General features: G+C 36.1%; 1 protein-coding gene across 7 annotated transcripts in view; it reads right to left on the bottom strand.

The window, feature by feature from the left end:
- The window catches only part of LOC108719190 (piezo-type mechanosensitive ion channel component 2), a 225,938-nt gene that overhangs the window by 101,214 nt on the left and 98,954 nt on the right, over positions 1-25,770 (bottom strand). For all 7 annotated transcript variants that reach the window (XM_018267875.2, XM_041566359.1, XM_018267876.2 and 4 more), the window contains exons 3-4: positions 24,194-24,319; positions 8,903-8,945 (exon numbers count right to left, since the gene is read on the bottom strand). In XM_018267875.2, the coding sequence (XP_018123364.1) occupies positions 8,903-8,945; positions 24,194-24,319 (169 nt within the window). The remainder of the gene's footprint in view (positions 1-8,902; positions 8,946-24,193; positions 24,320-25,770) is intronic.

The raw sequence follows: 25,770 nt of genomic DNA, 5'->3' as shown, positions 1-25,770 counted from the left end.
CCCCGACACTGCTAAAAGATCTTGGGTGGGAGCTATTGCGGGTGCAGCACATACTTGATACTGACACGTTCCTATGATTTTTATAGGAACGTGTCGGTATCGCTTTAAGCTAAAACATATTTGGGAAGGCAAATAAGCATTAACCATACAGGGGATGCCATTAGGAACTTCACAAAAATCAGCAAGGCCAAGTTAAAGCTATATCATTCTTAGAATCTTGTACTGTCTGATTCTATATCCTGTATAACTAATATAAGTTACATTATAGGAGTACTGTTTGTATAACTATATCTTTCCAATATATATAAAATAAAGACATTTCTTCAAAGTCACTAAGTAAAGTAAGTCAATAAATGCTTAATATATCATAAAGTATAGAGATGTAGGATTCCATACTATATACTGGCCAAACAGAACGCCTTGTAATGTAACCGTGGCTCTCATCAATACATTCTTTGTGTTCTGTATCCAGACACAGTTGCTTTATTTTAGCCTGGTTAGCTAAGAAGAACTTTGCGTACTTCCCAGACTAAACATGAATGCATGTTGCTACTTTTACAAATTGGTATTTGTCTATCAACTTTTTGTCAGACTTTACTATACAAATATTTTAACAAACTATTCAAGGGACAGTTTACTTATGGAAATAGCTTACCACAGTTTTTTTCAAATGTTTTATTTTTTACTGTTTTCCCAAAATGTAAACTTAAAAATGGATTCGTTTTTATTTTCATTTCCTTCATTTCTTATAAACTCATCAGCATGAAAGGTGTGCCAGCTACTGATTTATTCATTGTGACATTTAGGGGGTTATTTATCTATCGAGAATTTTAGAGTTTTTTATACCTCAAATTAACTCAAAAACTAAATTAACCCAAAAACTCAAATTAATCTGATTTTCAGCGGAATTCACTTGAATTTTTGAGTTTTCAGGCAAAACCCTACGAAAAAAACTCGAACATCCTGAAGGCTATAAACATCTTCAAATGGTTCAAGGGACCTCTGCCATTGACTACATGACCTTGACAGGTTTTAGATGGTGTATTTTCTGATTCAAGCTATTTCCATGGTCTGGGTATAATAAATCTTGAAAAATTTGAGGTTTTTTTTACCCAAAAATTAGATTTTTGCCCAAAAAATAACCTTGAAAACTCGAATTTTGCCCAATGCTTTTAACTAATTTATCCCATCTCAATGTTCCTTTGCCTGCCATATTTGTAGATGTGGTGTCAGAAATTCTCATTTTGGAATTTCAAGTAAAAATTATTAATTAAAAAACAATAATCATGATCTATAGTAAACTTTTAGGGGCAAATTTACTAAAGGTCGAATATCGAGGGTTAATTAACCCTTGATGTTCGACTGTCGAAGTTAAATCCTTCGACTTCGAATATCGAAGTCGAAGTATTTAGCGCTATTCGTTCGATCCAGCGATTAAATCCTTCGAATCGTTCGAAAGATTTGAATCCATTGATCAAACGATTTTTGTTCGACCAAAAAAAGCTAGCAAAGCCTATGGGGACCTTCCCCATAGGCTAACATTGACTTCTGTAGCTTTTAGGTGGTGAAATAGGTGGTCAAAGTTTTTTCTTAAAGAGACAGTACTTTGACTATTGAATGGTCGAATAGTCGAACGATTTTTAGTTTGAATCGTTCGATCTGAAGTCGAAGACGTAGTCAAAGGTCGAAGTAGCCCATTCGAAGGTCGAAGTAGCCAAAAAAAACTATTCCTTCACTCGTGCTAAGTAAATGGGTGCACTAAAGGGTATTGCTTAGGGCTGCAAATGCAATTTTAAGGCTCGAACATAGAAATATTGCAAAATTGCACATTGCTGAGTTATATATATACAGTGAATATGTAATTTCTAAAAAATTCTAAATATTGGTAGCGCAATCTATTTAACAAGGCAAAGCAGATATGATTCATACAGTCCCACTTTTCACACTTACCCTCAGTTAACAGTATGCTTTTAAAAGGTGGGCACAGACAGGAGCATCAAAAACTTTATGATCTGAAATTCTGCTACAAACTACGTCATCTATGCACTAATTATTTGCCCACCCCAATCTGCATTTTACTATAACCTTCCTATTCAACTTTAATGTAATATCCTAGGACATAAGATTCATTGTTTGTTCTTATATTTGCCCGTAACTACTTAAATTTAACATGCCATTGTCACTCCTTGCCTATCAAGACACTGACACAATACATCAGCAGAAGAGACAAAAAAAATAGAAAGCAGGTAGAAGAAAGGTATCAATCGAAAAATAATTATTCCTTAATGATTATGAATAATCGTGACTCCAACAATGAGCCTTATAGTTCCTTAAATGAATAATGCCATTTAGTTATTTAAGATATTTTCATTCAGAAAAACAAGTGGACAGTATTACATTTATAAAGACAGGGAAACAGATCTATTTGAAGCCAATATATGTACATTTTAACTAAAGATTATATTTGTTGTTGCATGTCAAAGACATATAATGTAATGAACACATGAGTAACGGGAGTGAATTTGTTGTCTAAGATAACATGCTTCTGACAAAGAGTTTCCTACAAGCCCCTGAAAGCAGGGCTACGTTGATTATACCTTACTAAGAATTTTTTTTTTTTTGGTCTGCTAGCTATGTTTCCTTTGGCAAGTTCTATGCGGAGTTCATTTGAACTGTTAATGGCAAAAATATTTTCACTGGAACATATTTTATAAATAATTCTTCAAATGATAAAGCCCAGACTTTAGTGTGTTAGGCATTAATCTCTGTGCTGCATTTAAGACAGGCCACCATTTATATGTAAGACTAGATCTTCTTCGTTAATGTAATCCATCATCATGAATGTCATCAGTATATATATATATATATATATATATATATATATATATATATATATATATATATATTAAATATTATATTCATAGCATCACGTAGGAATTCAATTAAGCAATGATACTTAAGTTCCTATGTGAATGGTCAAGTGATCACATACTTTAATATGCTTGCTGTAATTCTATCGACTTGCTTCAATGGAAATATTGTGGAATGTATGCTTTTCAGTGCTGTGTGTAGAAAGAGCAAATCTGATTCAGTAATGGCAGGTCTGTTAGAAGGGGATGTGTACTTATGGAAGGCTCTCTAAACATGCCAAGGTGAAGCTTACATATTAAGAACATGGGCAGTACACAGATTTTTGACAGAAATGATCATATGTGCTTCACAATCCCATACCTCCCAACATTTTGGAAATAAAAAGGACAAAAAAGTTGGCGTGCGTAGCAACATTTTTTGACCACGCCCATTTTGTGGTCACACCCCCTAATTACTGTGTTCATTCTACAAAATTTGTCAGGTTAGGAAAGTTTGAACAAATTTCTGTGTTTTTTTCAGTTATTACAGTTTTGCTAATGAAGGTGAATTGCCCTTTAGGCTGTGAGTCTAACTTTTCTGCCTGTTCAGTGCAGAGAAAAACGGGACTTTCCAGTACAAACGAGGGACTGCAGGTTGAGCTGTCAAAAGAGGGACTGCCCCTCTAAAAACGGGACAGTTGGGAGGTATGCAAAATCCTAATGTTACATTTAAAATTCAATAGTACAGGTATGGGACCTGTTATCCAGAATGCTCAGGACCTGGGATGTTTAGGTTAGGGGATCTTTCTACAATTCAGATCTCCATACTTCTCTCTACTAAGAAATCATTTAACATTAAATAAACCCAAAAGACTGGTTTTGCCTCCAATAAGGATTAATTATATCTTAGTTAAGATCAATTACAATGTACTGTTTTATTATTACAGAGACAAAGAAAATTGTGATTAAAAATGTTGATTATTTGCTTAAAATTTAGTATATGGGAGATGTCTCCCTTAATTTGGAGCTTTCTAGAAAACAAGCTTTAGGATAACCTATATATGATATAGTGTATGCTTCCTGTAATTTTAAAATATGGGTTCTGGAAACTCTTGTAATTAATTACAATTAGTGAACATTCTTTTCTTCCTCACTAAATATACCACATGTTTTATGAATATGAACATTAGCTACTTATTTTGTAGAACTGTCAATGATCGTTCAATTTAATGTGTAGTTAAAACATCCGCTTTTATTGGTTACATTCGATAAAAGGAATAAACAGCCCGAGCTCTGATGCGATTCGTAACTACGTACTACCTCAGAGACCTGAGCAGGTAATCTTCTGTCCCACAACTTATACCCACATGGGAAACTCCCCCTTCTTCCACAAAGTTACGCCAACTCAATCAATGTGTTAATTGATAACACTTGAGTACATAGGTAAAAAGCATAGCTATACAAAAAGCAACATCTTATTAATCAAATGTTTCCCAAAATGTAACAATATATGTAACTGTTTTTATAAGTTGTTAAAAACGTCTCTATGTTTATTACAACAATGTTTCAATTCATTAGATTAGAAATCAGTTACTTCTTAATGTTTGAAACTCACTCTAAGGTAATGGGTATATTGTTTCGTTAGATTCATAGATAATTGATTAAAAAGACGGTAAATATATAGAATTATAAAAATATATAATTTTAATTAATTAAAAAGACGGTAAATATATAATGCATATTACTTATGCTACTTATTTAGATATATTGTTGATATTTTCATACACTCATTTCTTACATCATCATTAGTGTATGCAAATACAACTTTGCACAATTTTGAAGCTGAAGGCAAACTAAGGGGCTTTATTCTTTTTTAAGCAGTAATATATATCAGCTGCTTTTAGTAAAAAGTAATTACAATAAGTAAAATTAATGAGGTGTTATTCTTCTACTGAATATTTTATATCTTATTGATTACTATTTTATGATTTTGTTGGACACTAAACTAAAACTCTTCCAAAACAGCATTACTTGAGTAGAGTATTAGGATATGGAAATCACACTGCAACCAAAAGAAGAGCTTATATTTAAAGTGATACTGACACTAAAAAACTACTTTTTAAAATATGAATGTACATTAAGGGGCAGATTTATCAAAGGTTGAGGTGAATTTTCGAGCTATTTTTTATGTACAGGTATGGGACCTGTTATCCAGAATGCTCGGGACCTGGGGTTTTCCGGATAACGGATCTTTCCGTGATTTGGGTCTTCAAGCCATAAGTCTACTAGAAATTCATATAAACATTAAATAAACCCAATAGACTGGTTTTGCTTCCAATAAGGATTAATTATATCTTAGTTGGGATCAAGTACAAGCTACGGTTTTATTATTACAGAGAAAAACAAAATCATTTTTAAAAATTTGGATTATTTGGATAAAATGGAGTCTATGTGAGACAGCCATTCCGTAATTTGGAGCTTTCTAGATATCGGGTTTCCGGATAAGGGATCCTATACCTGTACTTCGACTAGGGAATAGTCCAAATTCGATTAGAATTTAAAAAAAATTTGAATATCAAAATTTATCATGTACTATCTTTAAAAATTCAACTTCAACCATTCACCATCTGAAACCTGGCGAATTGCTGTTTTAGCCTATGCGGGACCTCTTATGACTTATTTGGAGTCAATTGGTGGACTAGATTAGTTCTGATATATAGTTCTTTTTAATGTGATATTATTTTATGTTGTGCTGTGTGCATAAGTCTATTGTAACCACAAGCATATTCAGCTTTCCAAACTGTTTTAGAGTTTTGGCCCATTCTTCCAGGCATGTTTTTCGCTAAGTTTTTCCGGGTAGCCAGAAGAATTTTTAATTGGACTGTGATCAAGGTTTTCAGATAGTGACCCTTTTTCACCATTTTAAAATTGCTTTCACTGTGTGTGAGGGATGATTGTCTGGCTAATATTTGAACATTTGTCCAAGTTTTAGCACAATCTAATCTTCCTTTTTCCTTCCTTCTTTCAAGAATCCAAGTTTCTGCTTAAGTAAAGCAGTCTCTTCCCACAGGTGAGAGTTGGAGTACCACAATACTTTGTTACGAATGGTGGTGATCCTTAGCAGTAACCTAGTCACCTATAAGGCACCAGCTTTAAAGCTTGAGAATACCTATATATCTTCATTTTGTGAAAGTGCACTTGGGAAGTTAGTGCTAAATATTATATATGAAACCCCTTTTTCAAAAATGCATAGCATGTGCTTTTTTGAAAAAGACAGAAGTTGAGTGATTTAAAGCAGATGTTCTAGAGTACATATTTTAAAACAATAGCATCCTCATCTATATCTCCTGAAAATACCAAGTAAAAATAATGTCATTGATTATTTCTACCAGAGATTTCTGCATGTGGCCATGTAAAAAAAAAAACTTATTGTATTTGTTTGTACAAAGTCCTTGCAGATATGTTTTCAATACAATTACAAATGAATGCACTAAAATCCATCTTCCTAAATTTCATTTTAAAATTGGCTTTTTGGGGCATTAGATGCAGCAGTTATGATCAAATATGCCGTCCTCCTGTTCGTATATTTATGATCAAATATGTACATTCCGATTTCTGTAACTATGCTTCTGCATGCCAATGCATAATCACTAGTCATTTTAAGAATTATTTTGATTGTGTGGCAAAAAAAAAACAGTAATTCAAACTCGAGTTTCTGAAACTTGAATCTCAAGTCAATTGGAATCATATTTGCAGAATTAAAGCAATGCAATGTGTGGAGTCCATTTTAGTATTTTGCACTTGTGCTTGTGTTCATAAATGAGTCCTTAGGTTACCTAAGTTTACAACTGATTCTCTTTAGCTTTCAGTTTTAAAACCATTTATATACAGATACCTGTGCTCCTCCCATAAATGCAGCACTGAAGTTATTCAACAGCACTTTATTTATAAGGGGTGGTCTTGGGAGGCACCTGAGCATTCGCCATCCTACCCATCATGTAACATGAAGGGTACGTTAAGGGTGTAAATGCTAAGAAGCCATATCCTAAGAAGCATGAGGTGCAAAACAAAGCACAACCCCCAAAAGCTTGTGCTCAGTGAATGAGCACTAGGAAATGTGAATGGGAAACTTCAGCTATCAAATCATTTACAGAAATTGTTTTGTCACACACCAAACACTCTATGCAACCTTTGGCAGATGTATTTCACTACAAGTACTGAGGGACTTGGCGCAGCTGGGAAATTGACAATATGTCTAGCCCCATGTCAGATTTCAAAATTGAATATAAAAAAATCTCTTTTGAGAAATGGATTTCAGCGTAGAATTCTGCTGGAGCAGCTCTATTAACTGATTCATTTTGAAAATATTTTTTTTTTGCCATGACAGTATCCCTTTAATATAACCATACCATGGGAATGTTCTTTGCATAGACCTTATCATTTAATTAATTTAAGGGACAATAAAAAGATGTAAACGCTTCAACAAAACAGGTAAAGTTACAAAGTTTACAGTCTGCCTACTCATATATCTACATGCGCGTAATTTGTAAAGTGTAGGACACTTTTAAAAGTGCATATGCCAAATACTTTATTTTATTGAAAGCCATCTAAAGTTCAGCCATGGATAAAATCATGTACTGCAGTTTCTGATTTTACCAAACCTCTTAAGCTATGAACTCTAAAGTAAAAAGCCAAGTATAACAATGCAAAAATACAAGAAGAAACATATCAAATTAATTCAAGGCAAATGTTCTCTAGCCAAAAGGAATCATATTAACGCCTGCCTGTTCTGGCAGCTTGTTATATAATTTTGCATGTATAAATGATTCCTACATACATTTTATATTAATATATGATTCACTATTTTCTTCTTTTTTGGACAAATATTGAAATTAAAAGTGGATCTGTTTTTCCTATAATTTTTAATAATTTTACTGTTTTCTTTAGTCTTCTTCTGGTCTTATTGTAATTTTACAAATTATACATAATTATATATAAACTATATTGCTTTGACTCTAAAAGTGGGCAGCTCCTGCTGCTTCAATTTTTACCAACACACAACTTCCACATACCAATAAGTGTTGCGCTTTATACAGAGTAGAGTAGTGGCCAGTTTTGGTACCAAGGGTAGGGTTGGATTTTTAACTTTACTAGGTTTGTACTGCTTGCATGAGATGCCTGCAAACTCCTATTTTGCAACAAATAAATAAAAGAATACTAGAGAACTATAAGCAGTATCATGGACTCTCGGAGTAGGTAGTAGGTACTACAGAGCAAATGGTACAAGGAAAAAAAATATGAGGGTTTATGTGGCAAAAATACGAAAATTTTGATTTGGACCAGAAACCCATAGCAATCGGTTACTGCATAATGCAATAACTTTGTGAATGTATATCAGGAAATCACTCTATATGGTATACCTATGTGACATTACAGATAGTGATGGGCGAATTTATTCGCCAGGCGCGAATTCGCGGCGAATTTGCGCGATTCGCGCCGAGCGAATAAATTCGCGAAACGCCCGCGAAAAAACGGTCAAAAAACGGGCGCCGGCGTCGGAAAAACGGGCGCCGGCGTCAAAAACGGACGCCGGCGTCTCGTTTTTTACGCCGGCGTCCGTTTTTGACGCCGGCGCCCGTTTTTGACCGTTTTTTCGCGGGCGTTTCGCGAATTTATTCGCTCGGCGCGAATCGCGCAAATTCGTCGCGAATTTTTCGCCGTTTCGCGAAAAATCGCGCATTTTTCGGCGAAGCGAAACGGCGCAAATTCGCCCATCACTAATTACAGAGCTATAGGAATCACAGTTTAAAGATCAGTGCTAAAGAGCTTTCCTTAGAGACGCAAAATGAATATACAGGAATGAGATATATTTTACAAAGACACAACCACTAGCAGTGAATACACAAATAAGATGTCATTTATCTATTTCTGCTGTCTTGGGTAAATAGCCTCTTGCAATTTGCATCATTTCAAGAACTCTTTTTCTAGTTCTATGTTCTATTTGGAATTTTCTTCTATAAAAATTTATAAAAAAAAACAAACTGTTGTCTTACCTCTCAAAACCAATTTGTCGTATTGCTTTCTCCCAAGTTGAACCTGAATGGGGGAAAAAAATAAACAATGTTTGTGTTTTTCTTTTTACTAATTCATGAACAGGAACACTTGAAATATTTTGCAGTGCTACAATAAACAACACCAAAAAACAACACCATTACTGAGACTCGTATATTTATACATGCTACATATAACAATAACGACCCTCCTATAATATAATTCAAATATATGATTTTTTTTTTTATATATATGTTAGCATTCATTTAACCTTTTAAGGGCTTTAAAGTCAAATTAAAAAAAAAAAGTCTCCAGCTTAGGACACAGCAGTGAAAAGAACTGGGGCAGAATTGACAACTTTAATATACATGGTAAGAGAAAAACTGAAATGACTGCAAAAGTGTAAATAAAAAGGAAGAAATAGAAGAAAGGGGATAAAACAATACACAGAAGGACAGAAGAATGAAGAAGAAGACTGAAGAATTAAGAAAATAGAAGTGAAATAAAGAGACAACTATTTAATTTAGGAAATTACAAGAGAAATACATTAAAAAGAATGAAGAAAAAATGGATAACGCAATGGGAGAAGAAAGGAGAAAAATGATTAATGGAGGATGGAGTAATCTAGTACAGTAGGAACACGTGAGAATGAAGACTGAAAAGGGTAGGGGATAATACAGTAATTTGTGATAATATAGTGATTTCATAAAGAAAAGAAGGAAAATACAGAACATCACGCAAAGAAGGAATGAAATAAGAAAACTTTGAGAAGAAAGAAAAGTAGAGGTTAGAGATAATGATGTGAGGAATAAATAGTAATACAAATACAGGTATGGGACCTGTCATCCAGAATGCTCGGGACTTGGGGTTTTTCGGATAATAGATCTTTCTGTAATTTGGATCTTCATACCTGAGTCTACTAGAAAAGCATGTAAACATTAAGAGGCAGATTAATCAAGGGTCAAATTGAAAATTTTTTTTAGATGGTCAAAACTGTCAAACCTGACTAGAGAGTTATTCAAATTTGATTTGAGTTTTTTCAAAGAATATTAACTAGATTTTCAAGATTTAACATACACTGGCCCTTTAAGAACTCAAATTTGACTATTCGCCACCTAACACCTGCCGAATTGCTGTTTAACTCAATGGGAGACATCCAGGGTCAGTTTGGAGTTGTTTGCAGCCTTCCAGAGATTCAAGTGTTTTTCGGAGAAAAAACACGATTTGGGTTTTTTAAATTCGCATCGAATTCAATTTGAATTCCATTCGAGTTTTCGGCTCCATTTAATCCATCAAATCTTATATTTTTAATATATTTCGATTGGTCGATTTTAGAATAAATTGGAGTTTAGGGGAGTTTTTAAAAACTCACATGAATTCGAAATTCAACCTTTGATAAATGTGCCTCTAAATAAACTCAATAGACTGGTTTTGCCTCCAATAAGGATTAATTATATCTTAGTAGAAATTAAGTACAATGTACTGTTTTATTATTACAGAGACAAAGGAAATCATTTTTCAAACATTTGGATTATATGGATAAAATGGAGTCTATGGGAGATGGCCTTCCCGTAGTTTGGAGTTTTCTGGGTAACGGGTTTCCGGATAACAGATCCCACACTTGTATAAGGAAGAAATGTGAGAATAAAAGAAGCAAGCAAAGTAATTAACAATAATATATGTTAACACTGCTTGTGAAGAAACAGAGAAGCAGAGGAGGATCAAAGAAAGCAAATGAAGAAGAAAAATCAGAGTGTCTATATTCTGTCAGTAGTCAGAAATTATTCAGTGAATATCACCAAGCACCATATAGATTTGTCTGTGTTAGAAATGGATAGGTGTGTACAACAGGTGTGTAAAATACTCCAGAAGTAGCTAACTGACTGACTGTAGGTCTTGCAGACAAGGTACTTGTTATTTCCTTTTTTTCTTTAAAGGTAAATAAAATATATTTGTAGAATATTTCCCTGCTGACAGACTATTTTAACAGGTGGCCTTAACCAGCATCAGCAAAATCTTGCCATTTTAGCTTTGTGTCTCCTCACTGGGAAGTAACTTAGCTGTATACCGAGTTAAAAGAAAATGAAATAAGATTTATAATAATCATAAATACTCATAAAATGTGAGTTTAATCCAAATAAATGATCACTTGTGTGAAAGCTGTTCAAATGCTTCCCTTTTTGTTTGATGTTAGGATGATTTGGGACCGTTATAATATACTGTCAATGTCCGTTAGTGATAGGAATTAACATGTCCAAATGTGAATATCAACACAGTTTTCTACATCAGAACATCCTGCATCAGAAAAGGCCACACTGGGTGACATGTTCTTGACAAGCATTTAGCAGTATTACATACAAATAGACATCTCTCTTTGCACAACATTGAATAGGCTCTAATATAAAATATAAATAGCTTAACATGTTCTGTTATTATTTCCATGGCCATAATACTTTCAGCAAACATAGACTGATGTTTTGTACCTATTTATGATCTGAAAATCATGTGTACACTGCAGCTTTAAAGTGGACCTGTGACTCAGACATAAAAAGCTGTATAATAAAGGTACTTTTCAAATTAAACTTGAAATCCAAATTTTTTTTTATTAAAGGGTTCATAGCTGTTTTAACCTCATTTAAAAATATCAGCTGTCAATCAAATATTGCCTGCCCCTTCTCTATGCCTAAGCGGGGCAAGCAATTCGTTTCACTTTCCAGTCAGCACCTACATGTCACTGCTCTCCCACATCCCGCCATTTCTCTTAACCATTTAAATGTGTAGCCAGTGCATGGGGATGGACATCAGGTCCCCTATTCTGGTGCACAAACAACTGGGATGAGCATCACAGTACTCCCCACACTACATGATTTATAAATTATAGTTAAAAGGGTTGCTCCCCTTTAAATTAACTTTTAGCATGATGTAGACATTGATACTCTAAGACAATTTGCAATTGGTATTCATTTTTTTTGCGGGTTTTCCAGCTTTTAGAATTTCAACAACTGTCTGACCCTGATAGGATCCAGTTTAGCCTAAAACCAATAAGCTTTTTGAACAAGAAACTGGAATATGAATATCAGAGAGAATGAAAAGAAGGTTAAGTAATAAAAAGTAACAATGCTTTTTTGAAAAGCTGGAAAAAGCAGAAGACAATTTAAAAAGTATACAAAATAAATCATGAAGACCAACTGCAAATTTTCTAGGAATAGGATATTCTATAACATTCTAACTTAAAGGGATCCTGTCATCGGAAAACATGTTTTTTTCAAAACACATCAGTTAATAGTGCTACTCCAGCAGACTTCTGCACTGAAATCCATTTCTCAAAAGAGCAAACATATATTTTATATTCAATTTTGAAATCTGACATGGTGCTAGACATTTTGTCAATTTCCCAGCTGCCCCCAGTCATGTGACTTGCCTGCACTTTAGGAGGGAAATGCTTTCTGGCAGGCTGCTGTTTTTCCTTCTCAATGTAACTGAATGTGTCTCAGTGGGACATGGGTTTTTACTATTAAGTGCTGTTCATAGATCTACCAGGCAGCTGTTATCTTGTGTTAGGGAGCTGCTATCTGGTTACCTTCACATTGTTCTTTTGTTTGGCTGCTGGGGGGGAAAAGGGAGGGGGTGATATCACTCCAACTTGCAGTACAGCAGTAAAGAGTGATTGAAGTTTATCAGAGCACAAGTCACATGACCTGGGGCAGCTGGGAAATTGACAAAATGTCTAGCCCCATGTCAGATTTCAAAATTGAATATAAAAAAATCTGTTAGCTCTTTTGAGAAATGGATTTCAGTGCAGAATTCTGCTGGAGCAGCACTATTAACTGATTCATTTTGGAATTTTTTTTTTCCCATGACATTATCCCTTTAAAGGTGAACCACCTCTTTAAATAAAAGCAAGAGTGATTTCTGCTCTGATTAGTTAGGGATAGAATGAACATGGGGCAATGTAATAATGTATACTAAGACCATGTGTCATAACCCATAGAAACCAATGAGCAGGTAGCATTATTGGTCACCTGTTTAAAAGTAAACATCTTATTGGCTTCTATGGATTACTGCACCAGGGCAAACTTAGAGCCTTTTATTGCATATGGACCGTTTTATAATATTTAATTAGGGTCTCTAATACATATTTGTTATTATGATAGACAGGTTTTTTTAATATTAGTTTGTGCACACAGAAAGGTTAGTGTGGCTGCCAAAGAAAAAATATAATGACAGCCAAAGCAATATATAACAATCATATTTTAGCTTTTATATTTAGCAAATTCTGATTTACAGTTGGGTAAACAATCACTTCAGCTCAATAATTGAATTGAAATTCCTCAATACATTTTGTATATCTTTGCTACACATTAATACTCCTCACAGTATTACAGTACATTAAGTCTGTATGTCTTGATTGCTTGTGCACTATACTGGCTGTTGCGTTAACGTGTGTTCATTTTTTCAAGGTAATATGAAATCTCAGGTTAAGCTGTGAATGCCAGTTAGCAACTAAAACATATTTATAAATCCAGTACTTATAGAAACTATGATCTGCCCCTGTTCAATGTTAAAAATGAAAATAATCTTATTTGTTGTATGTATGATTGATGTATGTTTAAAAATAAGAAATAAAACTTACCTTTAAAAAAAAGAAATGAAAATAATCTAATCAATGGAAGTGCATGTAATGTATTGTCAGTATTCTGCACATAGTGGCTGATATCAGGAGAATGGGTTGTTTATTAATATACAAACATAAAACATGTTTGCAGATACAAACAGTAATCCAGAGAAGATGGCCATAGTTCTAAGAGACTACAGAGAGGGGCCCTGCACACGAGATTACAATCTAAAATGATGAGGAAGTGCAAGTGTACCAATGTGAAACATTTCTATTTGTATGTGCAAACCCTTATGTCTTGTGTTTGTATTTTAACTGTAAAGTGACAGTGGAGATGATGACGTCACACTTTTTAAACGTGTACCACAAAAGGGTGCAAAGTGTGTGTACTTATATCAAAGAACCATAGTCTCATATTATCAGAAAGGTATGTCACCATTCTCTTTTCTTGCATCCCCATAACAAAAGGAGTCATTTAACTTATGAAATGAAGTGTGCAAAGTGCCACAAGCTGCCATTTTTTGCACTGTGCACAGTGCGTTTTGCTCGTTGCAAACTGCCTCAAGTCTCTGCACTCTCTTTTGGCGAGCTAAAACAAATGCTTCACCCATGAAAACATCGCTGACTGTATGAGTCAGTGCGAGTCCAGAATACCCTGGGACAGAAGTGCTGGTTAAGTGAACAGGGATAGGTAAATTAATCCTATAATGGTATAGTTGCTTGGAGAAAAGCAATGGAACAATGTTTAATGTGATTGATAATCTCCAATGATAACTGCGTGCCTCTTTTAGAGTTGCAATGGTTTATTTTGGGGAAGTGTTTTAAAGCATGTGGTTTAACGGTGTATGCTAAACAACATGTGTATGTTAGGAATGCTTTGAAAGTTTTCAGGGGATTTAAGGGATTACAGCTTTTTTGCACAACAGTGCAAATGAGAAAGTAGCTACCACGCTATAGCTCAAATTGGAAATGATCCAGGCACTGATCCAGCTTGCTGGAGACACAACTCTGTGGGTATTTTTGTTCATAATTAGGGTTGTAACCCCTTTCCTTCAATTCCTTTTATGAGCTCACATACTGTATCTGTACTGAAGAAAGCTGAATAAGTAGTAGGACTTGATCTATGTGTGTTCATTTAAATTGCTACTATTTGGAGCAGACGTCCTGACCTCATATTCCATGGAGTAGAGCTTTCCAAGCTGTAGTGCTAATTGTTTGATATGATTTATTTTGGATTCAATTACAGCAAAGAATGCAAATATTGTAATCCCCAGGAGTAGCATTATATTACAAATGCAATCTAATAAATGTTTGGCCTTTTCTCAAGCACTATTAAGTGCTCTGTGGGAATAGTTGGATACATATTGTATCTTACATACAGTATATTCAATTTAGCAATTCAGTAGTCTGCAGAGGTAAGAGTGACACACTATGGACAATACATTTTCAGATTATAGGGGTCATTTATGGTTGCAAGCGAAGTGGGCGAAGTGCAATTTTGTGTGCAACATTTGCAAGTGTTGTGATGGAAGGGCAGCAAGTGAGCGTGTCAAAGATAGAAAGGCTAGATGGAAAGTAATAATGGGGCTCTACTACCGCACTGGCGCGGTGTCAAACAGATGTAATAGTGCTTGCATTTTGACACTAATGAGATGCATGTAAGGATCGTGTCATTTCCAGAGTGCACGTTCAGAACACAGTTTACATAAGAGTAGCTGGATGCTCCAGGGTTCCTCAGTATTAAAAGGAGCAGTTGCTCAACATTTATCAGAAGACTCAGGAAGGGCACAATCTGCAAATCTGCAGAATCACAGAAAATTTGCCTGAAACCCTGCAAAAGTCATATTTTTCAGGCTAAACCCACCGCAGACCACGAAAACTTCAAATTGAGATAGGTGTCTCTCCCATTGACTTATACAGGACCTCGACAGGTCTGAGATGGCAGATTTTCAGATTTGGGCTTTTTGAAGCATCGAGGAATAATAAATTTTGCTGTTTCACATTTCGACCTGTAATAAATAACCCCCTTGTTGATAAATGTCAGCCTAATTAATTGATAAATAATTAGGGATTTTTGTGGATAACAAAGTATATAACTCTAGGCAGTGTTATTCAATGGCTGCTAAGTCAAATATTGTCTTGCATTAAAAGAGCATTAACTTAAAGGATGGAAGGGTAAATATATAGATCTCAGGTAAGGCCTTACCTTGTGTATGCAGTGCAATTTGGCCCCCCAGAACTTAAGAAGATATTAATGAGCTGGAAAGATTGCAGAGACATGCACCTACACATGTAATTGAATGAAAAAATTAAACTACGAAAAAAGATCATTACCAGATTTGTGGGAAAACCACAAAGGCCTACGGCAGAAATGTTAGGGGACTGCACTGGGGACTGGGTTTAAATCTCCCGCACACACAGTCGAAGGGGTGAGAGCAGGCACGGATTTGTGGAAAGGCCACCAAGGCCCAGGCCTAGAGCAGAAGGATTCTAGGGGGCGGCATGCTGCCCAATCACATCCACATTGGTTCAGAAATACTGGAGATGCGCAGGAGAGATGATACGTTTTTAAAACTTCCCATGCACCAATCCCCATTGCTCCAAAAAGGTGCGCAAATAAAGGGGATGTGGCGACGAACGACAGCAGGCCTATGGGCACCCGCTATGTAAATCCGGCCCTGGGTGAGATTTCTTTCTGGCCAAGGATACAAGGATCTTAACTACTATAGAACCCCCATTTTACCCTTTTCAGGGGACCAGAAAAAATGGTGCAAAATCCATGTGTGCATAAATGTATTATGCATAATATATAGGTGGGACTACAAAGAATTATGTAAAATGAAAACCATTTAATTTATTCACTTTGTAATTTCACAGTTAATAATGTAGCATGTCTGGGAGCTAATGGCAGCCACCTACATGAAATACTGAGTCATTCTGCTTAAGCATAAATTTATATATATGAATAGGGTGAAGAAAGTGTAACAGTGTATATAAATGTTTAGACGTTTGAAGCAGAGATGGGCATAAAAGTCACTAGTTGACAGAAAACAGATCAAGGCACTTAAGATTTGTTGTTCCTTTCTGTTTAATCCTTGTCTTGCAAGGGAAACATTTTAACAATTGCAATTAAATATTCATTAATGCAATACATCAATTTCAAATTAAGCATAATATATTATTCAGATATAACCAGTCTGTAACCAGTCCATGCCGCAGATTCACGACAGACTCACGACAGACTCACGACAGACTCACGACAGACTCACGACAGACTCACGACAGACTCACAAAGTATTGCAGACATTAAGGGGCAAATGCATCAAGGGTCGAATATCGAGGGTTAATTAACCCTCTATATTCGACTGGGAATTAAAATCCTTCGACTTCGAATATCGAAGTTAAAGGATTTTGCTCAAATAGTTTGATCGAACGATCGAAGGAATAATCGTTTGATCGAACGATTAAATCCTTCGAATCGAACGATTTTAATCCAACGATCGAAGGATTATCCTTCGACCAAAAAAGTTAGCCAAGCCTATGGGGACCTTCCCCATAGGCTAACATTGACTTCGGTAGCTTTTAGGTGGCGAACTAGGGGGTCGAAGTTTTTTCTTAAAGAGACAGTACTTCGACTATTGAATGGTCGAATAATCGAACGATTTTTAGTTCGAATCATTCGATTCGAAGTCGTAGTCGAAGGTCGAAGTAGTCCATTCGATGGTCGAAGTAGCCAAAAAAACACTTCGAAATTCAAAGTTTTTTTTCTTCTATTCCTTCACTCAAACTTAATGAATGGGCCCCTTTATGTATATTTATAGAGAAGAAATATAGAAAAACACTACACATATAATCATTTGCAACTCTCTTTTTTTTTTTTTAAACCTGCTGCTTACTCTTAGTTTTCCAGAGCCCATTTAGTATACATTGTACTTTCCCCACTGGGTATTATGTAGGGCAGTAGCTCAACTTTGGGGGCCTGAGCTCCCCAAAAAATGTTTTACCCAGCCCTCACTCCACAGCCAAAATGTACAGGTCAAGTGCAACTAGGGTTGCCACCTTTTAGCCCTGTGTAGACCGGGCAGGGGGCGGGGCTGTGACATGGAAGGGTGGCAGGCTGTGACACATAGGGGGCGGGCCGGATGCAGAGGAGGCAGACCGTGACATCAGGGGTGGGGCTATGACGCAGCCAGTGTCGGACTGGCCCGGCGGGACACCGGGAAAATACCCGGTGGGCCCCGACCCTCATGGGCCCCCGCCGGGCCAGAACCCCTCTCTAAATATTTATATTTAAAAAAAATAAATACAAATTATCGGCGCTGAGCAGCGCCGCCTGCGCATGCGCGCCAAGCGGCGCTGTTGCGCATGCGCACCGAGCGGCTTCCTTGCTGAGCCGGCGCGTCACAGTGGGGGGACGGGTGGCCGGAGGGGGGCCCTCGGCAACAGTCCCGGTAGGCCCCGGTCCCCCCAGTCCGACCCTGGACGCAGCGATCGGCCGATCAGCAGCCCTTCAAATTACCAGGCTGTCCGGGTCAAAACCGGACAGGTGGCAACCCTAAGTGCAACGTGCAGAAATTTGCAATTGACCCACAATTCCATGTGCCTCCCAAAAAAAAGCAAATTGGATGCTAATGTGTTATTAATTCCCACAAGATGAATATATCTGTTGCAACTTGTCAAAACACCTGATTCGCAGGTGCCCACTATTAAGCTAGGAAAAAAGTGCCATTGTGAGTAAAACTTGGCTATTTGCATCTGATTCATGAACTTTGTTGCTAAATGAGCCTGTATATATTTTAATTCTATCCCCAAGGAACGACAATTCAGGACAGGCCCAAACAATATTTCAGCACTGACAGACTCCCATTGTCCTATTCTGCTCCTGGAAAGCATATTATAGTGTATCAGTTTCTCAGGGCTTTTTCTTAGTCCACTACTATTTGCCATATACTGTATTAAGCAGGGTTGAATTTTCAACTGGATTGTTAGGGATTTTTGTTTTACTTCCTCTGGGCTAAGCTGTAAAGGATTTTGGAAGGGTTGAACTTACTGTATTTATGTCTTAAAGCTACCTTATGAAACCATTTCTAGAAAATGCTTCATTCAAAATTAATTTCAGTTACAAGATAAAATGGATAGCAGTATTAATAGCATTTCTCACCTGTTTTGCCTTGGGCAAACGTGCAATAAAACAGTGCCTCATGCTACAATTTGTGTAATTTGATTTGCTAGACAAAATAAATGATGTCTGAAAAGGACTTAGACTAGGGAGTTGACTTATTACATTTTTTTCAGATTGGGGGTTTTTGATGCCAAACATCTGAAAAAGTTGCAGGGAAAATGTTTGTTTTTATTTGGGGATATATTACGCAACAAAACTGCAGCAATTCCGATACAAAAATGCTCTAGCTAAAGCCTGACGACAACATGTAGAAGTCAATGGCAGATGTCCCTTACAACAACTGGTTTTTGGATATTTTTGATGCTGGTTTTTGTGAGACAATACGAAAAAGTTGCTGTTTTTGCGACTTTTCCAGTTGTGTTTTTTTCAGTTCAGATTTTTTAATACAAGTCATGGCATTCGTGGTTTTAGAGAAAGTGAGTTTAAAAGTAGTTTCAAAAGCCTTTAAAACCACTAAAATTCGGCCTGCAAAAAATAGGCGTTCACGATAATGCAAAAAGTGTATCCTTTTGCATTAAAGGGCACCTGTCATCCAAAAAAAAAATTCCAAAGTCTATTTTATCAAGTTAGTCAAGCAAAATAAACTTTAATTACAATATATCAATTATTTAAATCTGGCTTACTTAGGTCTGAAAATTCATAATTATAGCAAGCAGGCAGGAGCCATTTTGTGGACACTGTTATTATGACAAGCCTTGCATCATCTCACAATCTTGTTTGTGCACCAGAATGAGGGACCTGATGTCCATTCCCATGCACTGGTTACCAGGGTCGGACTGGGGGGCCACTATCCCAGGGCCCCCCTGTGCTGCGGCGAATATGTGCGCATGCGCGGGGCGACGCCAGTGTGCACATGCGTCAGCGTGCCGCGTCTGTGCGCAAGCGCCGGTGCACCGCGTGCGCACGCACAAGCGAATGTGCACAATGATTTTTCACATTAAGCAGTTAATGTGGGTGCGGACAGTGGCGGAACTACCGGGAGAGCAGGGGGTGCGAGCGGGCCAGGGCGGGCGGCCGTACGAAGGGGGGTGGGGCTGTCTGCACGTCACGCACCAGGGCCCGCCCCCTCTAGGATCGCTACTGGGTGTGGATCTGGGTCGGCAGTCCGACCCTGCTGGTTACACAATTAAATGATAAAGAGAGAGGGGTAATGTGAGGAGTGCAGTGACATCTAGGAAGTTCTGAATGGAAAGTGAAAGTAATTGCCTGCTCCGCCTCTATGCCTAAAGCTATATTTGATTGATGGCTGAGATTTTTAAATCAGTTTACAACAGCTATGAATGGTTTAATGAAAAAAGGAATTTGGATTTCATGTTTATTTTGAAAATAACTTTTTAAGCTTTTTATGTCTGGGTAACAGGTTCACTTTAAGAAGCATGCTACACTTTAAGTGGTTCTTGTTCTTACATCTAATCAAGGAAATTTATAAAACAAATGAACGACTAATAAAAAAAAAACAGAATATCCCCATATAATCTATTGTGGTTTTGCGCCCCTTATTTATCTGGACACAGTTCAAGTTTCACAGTAAAATTCAGTAACCAAGGTTCACCACTTTTAGCACTTTATATGGGTTCTGGTTAAGTGGATCTTGTCTCGTTTGTTAAATGTTTATACATCTAGAATTGTTCATCCACTCAAAAAACTGCTCAAAGATAGGCTTTTATAAATGAAAGCAAACCTCAAGTTAACATCAGAAGTTCAGATGCAAAAGCTCAGCCAGTTTAGTATCTAGACAGTGCAAATTACTGCTATTTAAAGTCTCTGTTCTGACAGGCATAATTATACATTGCCAGATGAGGGGTGCTTTTATGCGGGAATTTAAAGGTGTGCTATAGGAAGCAAAGCAAGTTGGGCATATTTGTAATATTTGCACAAAATAACCTAAGAACTTAATTTGTCAGCACAGAAGATAGATGATTGATTCACCTTGGTTGTTCATACTAATTTCCAGGAAAACTGCACTTCACAAAATTGACTTGGAAATGCAAAATAAGAAATGAAAATTCTTTTAGTTCCTGCCAGATGTCTAAATCAATATTAAAACAGGATATGAGATGTTAGAAAAGGACACAGTCAAAAACTAACTCTTGCAAAACAATGCAGCACATCTGTCATCCGTATGTTTACACAAAAGGAGGAACAATGAACAACACATGGCCAGATATGAGACCAAATATAACCAATTGGGTCGACAAACGATGCTCCGTAGAAACGCTATGGTTTACTTATTCTTCAGTCCAGACAGTGCCATAGTTCCACAAACAGTGCTTACCCTTTTAAACAAAAATGCTAAACTGAAGACTGAAAGAGAATCTAAGACATGGACTTAGTTATAAAAGTTTGTCACTGATTGGACATTTAGCAAAATGAAGCAATCACCTACAAAGGAGCAAAATGAAAGATGGAAGAACTGTACAGTTAAGGTGGTTGAATACATCCATTTTCATTTGTATCCATAATACAGCATAAGTTGGGATAGAGAGTCAGTAAAAAGTAACATTTTCCTGGGAAATAGACAGCCACGTGCAAACAAAACAACCAAAGTTCTTTATCAGACACAGTGACAATAGGGTAAATTTGTGTCCTAGGAAAATTTTTGTGTGTATGTGATTGGTTTGTTGACTTCTTAAACAACCTTGGGCACAGTTGTTGATCATTACACAGGGTAGCCAACACGGCAGCACTGGGCTCCAAAGTGCATTTAGATATTATTCTTACAAATTCTACTTGAGTAGTGAAAATTACATTTGCCAATGCTGTATGAACATTCAGAGGACTGTGCTGTCACACTCACTGGCAACAGTTGTACCACTATGTTCTCAATTGTGCTTTGGGACCTATACCACTCAACAGGGCAATGGATTTATGCAAACAGGTGCTGACTGACAGAAAATCACAGGTAAAGCTAGCCATATATTATAATATAAGATCCACTCATTTGGTGATCCCATCTTGAGGTAGACAATATTGGACTGATCTGGTTGGTTGGCCCTTGGATCATAATTGGCGTTATGCTGACTTTGAGATCTAGACCGCATCAATGGCAGATGCAATCCTCAATCTGACAGGAAAACCAAACATGCGCGATTTTTGGGTATATTTTGAGTAGACCCATCTTACATGGGCAGATATGCAGCAGAATCAGTCTAAAAGGGCCAAATTGACCATGTAAAGCTCCCTGGGTATTGCCTCACTAGTTATATAACGAAAAATCCCAGAGCATAATGGCATGTAGATTTCAAACAAAAAAGGATAAGACCATTTTCAATAAGCTTGTAGAGCTATATAGAATGGGTGTTTGATTTCTGGTTCTAGAGTTTGGATAGGGTCTTCTTCTAACACTCCAGATGGAAGTCATGGTGTGCATGGAACCACGTGACCCCATAGGAATGCACTACCATGGAAGGAAGCAATTAGTTCAACTGAATGTGATGCAAAAAAAAGCAATAGACCAAATGGTTTTAAATGCCTACACGTGGACAGCCATATGAAAACATTCTGCTGTCTGGTTTATGGAAGCATCACAGAAAGGATAAACAATGCATTTTAGGAAAGCCTGATACTTGTCCAGGACACTGTTAACTTTTTAATGCAATTTAAAGCAAACATTTTGCTTTCTTTGTTTTAGAATAATAATGAGTAGTATAGCAGAATTTTTATTAGTGTTACTGGAATTAAAATGCAGTCGTTGCTGAATGGAAATACAAAGACAAATTAAGCGTATAACATATATAATGCCTTTTATTATCCTCAGAAATAATATTTAGCCTGTCTAGAACATGCACATTAACTGTATTCAGAGCCACTGCTCCGTCAGAGGTAAACAATAAACCACTTTTAAAGATGTTTTTTATTTTAAAGGTCCATTGTGACATTTGTATTGGTAGCGTAGCAAATGACACGCTGTAGCTGTGCAACTATAGTATGTTATATATGTGACAGAGAACACACAAACATGATGTTTAAAATAATTGTAAAAATTTCAGCTAGTGTACTGTAAAGCTAAAGAAAATGTTACCCCAATGGATAATGCAGTAACAATAGGGCATAACACAAACCAAATGGTGGCCACTATAATATCTATAACAGTTAGGGGATTATTTACTAAACCCAGGAATTTTTGCAGAAAACTCAGGTTTTTCGTGGAAAAAAAAGCCTCACATTTTTCGAGATTTACAGTATTATACCCTAATGCTGCAAAAAGCCGGAATGCAAAAATCTCAGACTGGGTTTTTGGGCAAATACTAAAAAAAAAAAAGGTCAGTGATTCGGGAAAAAATTTGTATGCTCAATTTTATTTATTTTTTTCATAATCTGATTAAATCAGTTTTTTAAAGTTAATAAATAAGATAAAATCGGGCATGGGAGTTTGGTAGTGTTTTTTTTAATAAAATATGAGATAACTTCAGATTTTAGTAATTAACCCCCATAATATTTAATTTGCATACACAACCCACTACACACACAGCCAGTCTAAAGATAGAGTCTTTATCATGAGTAAGATTCAATATTAAATGCATTTTGCTTCTTAAAGGGGCAGTTCACCTTTAAATTCACCTTTAGTATGTTATAGAATGGCTAATTCTAAGCAACGTTTCAATTTGCCTTCTTTATTGATTTTTTATAGTTTGCCTTTTTCTTCTGACTCTTTCCAGTTTTAAAACCGGGATCACTGACCCCGTCTAAAAATAACTGCTCTGTAAGGCTACAAATGTATTGTTATTGATAACATCTTTCTATTCAGGCCCTCTCTTATTCATGTTTCCGTCTCTCATTTAAATCAATCCATGGTTGCTAGGGTAATTTGCATGAAATTGCAAACTGGAGTGCTGCTAAATAAAAAGCTAAATAACTCAAAAACCACAAATAATGAAAACCAATTGGAAATTGTCTCACAGTATCACTCTCTACATCATACAAAAAGATAATTCAAAGGTGAACAACCCCTTTAAGAAGTTGGAACTCACTTGGTCACAATTTGTATCTCAAACATGAGACACAAGAGTAACAATTTGGAATTTTAATGTTTTAAAATCCGTTTAATGGTTTTTGTTTTTGACACATCTGTATTGTGAATAATACACTGCACTTGTCTGCTACTGTTTTGTGGGGAATTCAGTACTGTATTGTAATCTCTGCAGACACAAAAAAATCATATTATTCATGTATAAAAAAACATAAAGCAAAGTGAATACATCTGTAAATACAGTATACATTCCCACAAAAAAGAAATATAGTAGCTTTTCTTTAAAACATAATTATGGGACACCCAACTAAAATATTTATTGATATAATTCTGTGTCAGACATGGTCATTCATATTAAAAAAATCTGAAATGTCATGCTATTATTTTTAGTAGTATTAAATATATGAAATATTTAAAGTTTTTAAAACCTGCTCTAATAATTAGTGTTATCGTCCCATTAGTGGATTTTATTGTGTCCATTTCAGAAAATATTTTATAAGCCATACAATATTTTGTTGCATACTCACAGTTAAAATGTGGTTCAATGTGTTTTCTGGCCTCTAGGCTGTATACGGTAATATGAAAGATGATGTGCAGCAGCAGAAATGACAGACTTGAGAAAAATAGGGATATTAATAACCGTCCTGTATGACCTGCAGGAAGAAAGAAAAAACCCAAAGGTAAGCATTTATATTTTAAATTGATACTTTTATAAGGAGATTGACACAATCCATGAAAAGAATTAACAGTTACATTCTACTAACAGATTTCCCAATATTCGTATGGTATTTTGTTAGTGGCACCCTATACAGTAGTGATGTGTAGGCTGGCCTGATAACAGCGGGTCAGTTGGGTTTGGGCCGACCTCACACCCCCCTTTGCTCTCCTCTCCCACCACCTTCAACTGCTGGAAGTCGGGCGCGGGAGGAGGGAGGGCGGGTGCCGATTGGAAAAAACCCGACGCGCACATCACTACTATACAGGTATGGGAATTGGTATGCGGAAACCCGTTAAAAAGAAAGCACCAAATTATAGGATACCCGTCTCCCATAGAGTCCATTTTATCCAAATAATCTACATCTTTTAAAATGATTTCCTTTTTCTTTGTGCTAAATAAACAGAACCTTGTATTTGATCTAAACTAAAATATAATTAATCCTTATTGGATGCAAAACCAGCCTATTGGGTGTATTTAATGCCTAAATGATTTTCTAGTAGACATATTATGGGAGATGAATGAAAATAAATAGGAGAAATCCTGAACTAAAATATAATCGAAAGCAACAATTACACTGTATCCTCATGAAGCAATATTGCTGTTTTGGTTGCTGGGGTCAGTGACCCCTGTCACTAGCTAAAGAACTACTACTCAAACTTATGGATTTTCTTGGTGGTTCATTATAAAAGCTAAAGGTCTTAAACATAATAAACAATAGAAGATTCAGTTAATCACAGAGGTTTACAATCAGCAATTATCAAATCATTCAATAACTATTAATACACAACTGTATTTGATTACAGGTTAAACATTTCTCCAAATGACTGCAATATAATATGTATCTGGAACATATTAACTTACACACCAGCCTATTAAGTTCTGTAAATTGGTTGCCAAAGATGCTTAAATACGAACAATTGCGAAATGAAGGGTAATTAAAATTAATACTCAAATGTTTAATTTTCATCTCTCTATTTCCACTAATGTTATTCCCTAGGGTTTCTGGTGTTAACAACACAAAAGAGCAGTCCCTCCAAGAACATAATGCAAGAATATTACTTACTACAGAATGACATTTTGCTTTATACTTTATTACAGAAAAATGATTTACCATTGAAGACCACAGCATATGATAAGTGGCAACTATACGTGTTATCTAAGTACTGTGAAACCAAATATATATATATATATATATACTGTATATATATATATATATATATATATATATATATATATATATATATATATATATATATATACACAAGTGCCTAAGTTATCAGGGGTGCAAAGTGCTTCCCTTTTGACCTTTTTTCGGAGCATTGTCATCCGTGGTATTTCAGTTTAGGATGAGCTTGAAGAGCAAATCAACCCTGTACATAATGTTTG

The sequence above is a fragment of the Xenopus laevis genome, chromosome 6L, assembly GCF_017654675.1.
Source record: "Xenopus laevis strain J_2021 chromosome 6L, Xenopus_laevis_v10.1, whole genome shotgun sequence".
Classification (NCBI taxonomy): domain Eukaryota; kingdom Metazoa; phylum Chordata; class Amphibia; order Anura; family Pipidae; genus Xenopus; species Xenopus laevis.
Note: the sequence above shows the minus strand (reverse complement) of the source record. Positions and strands in the feature narration are given on the sequence as shown.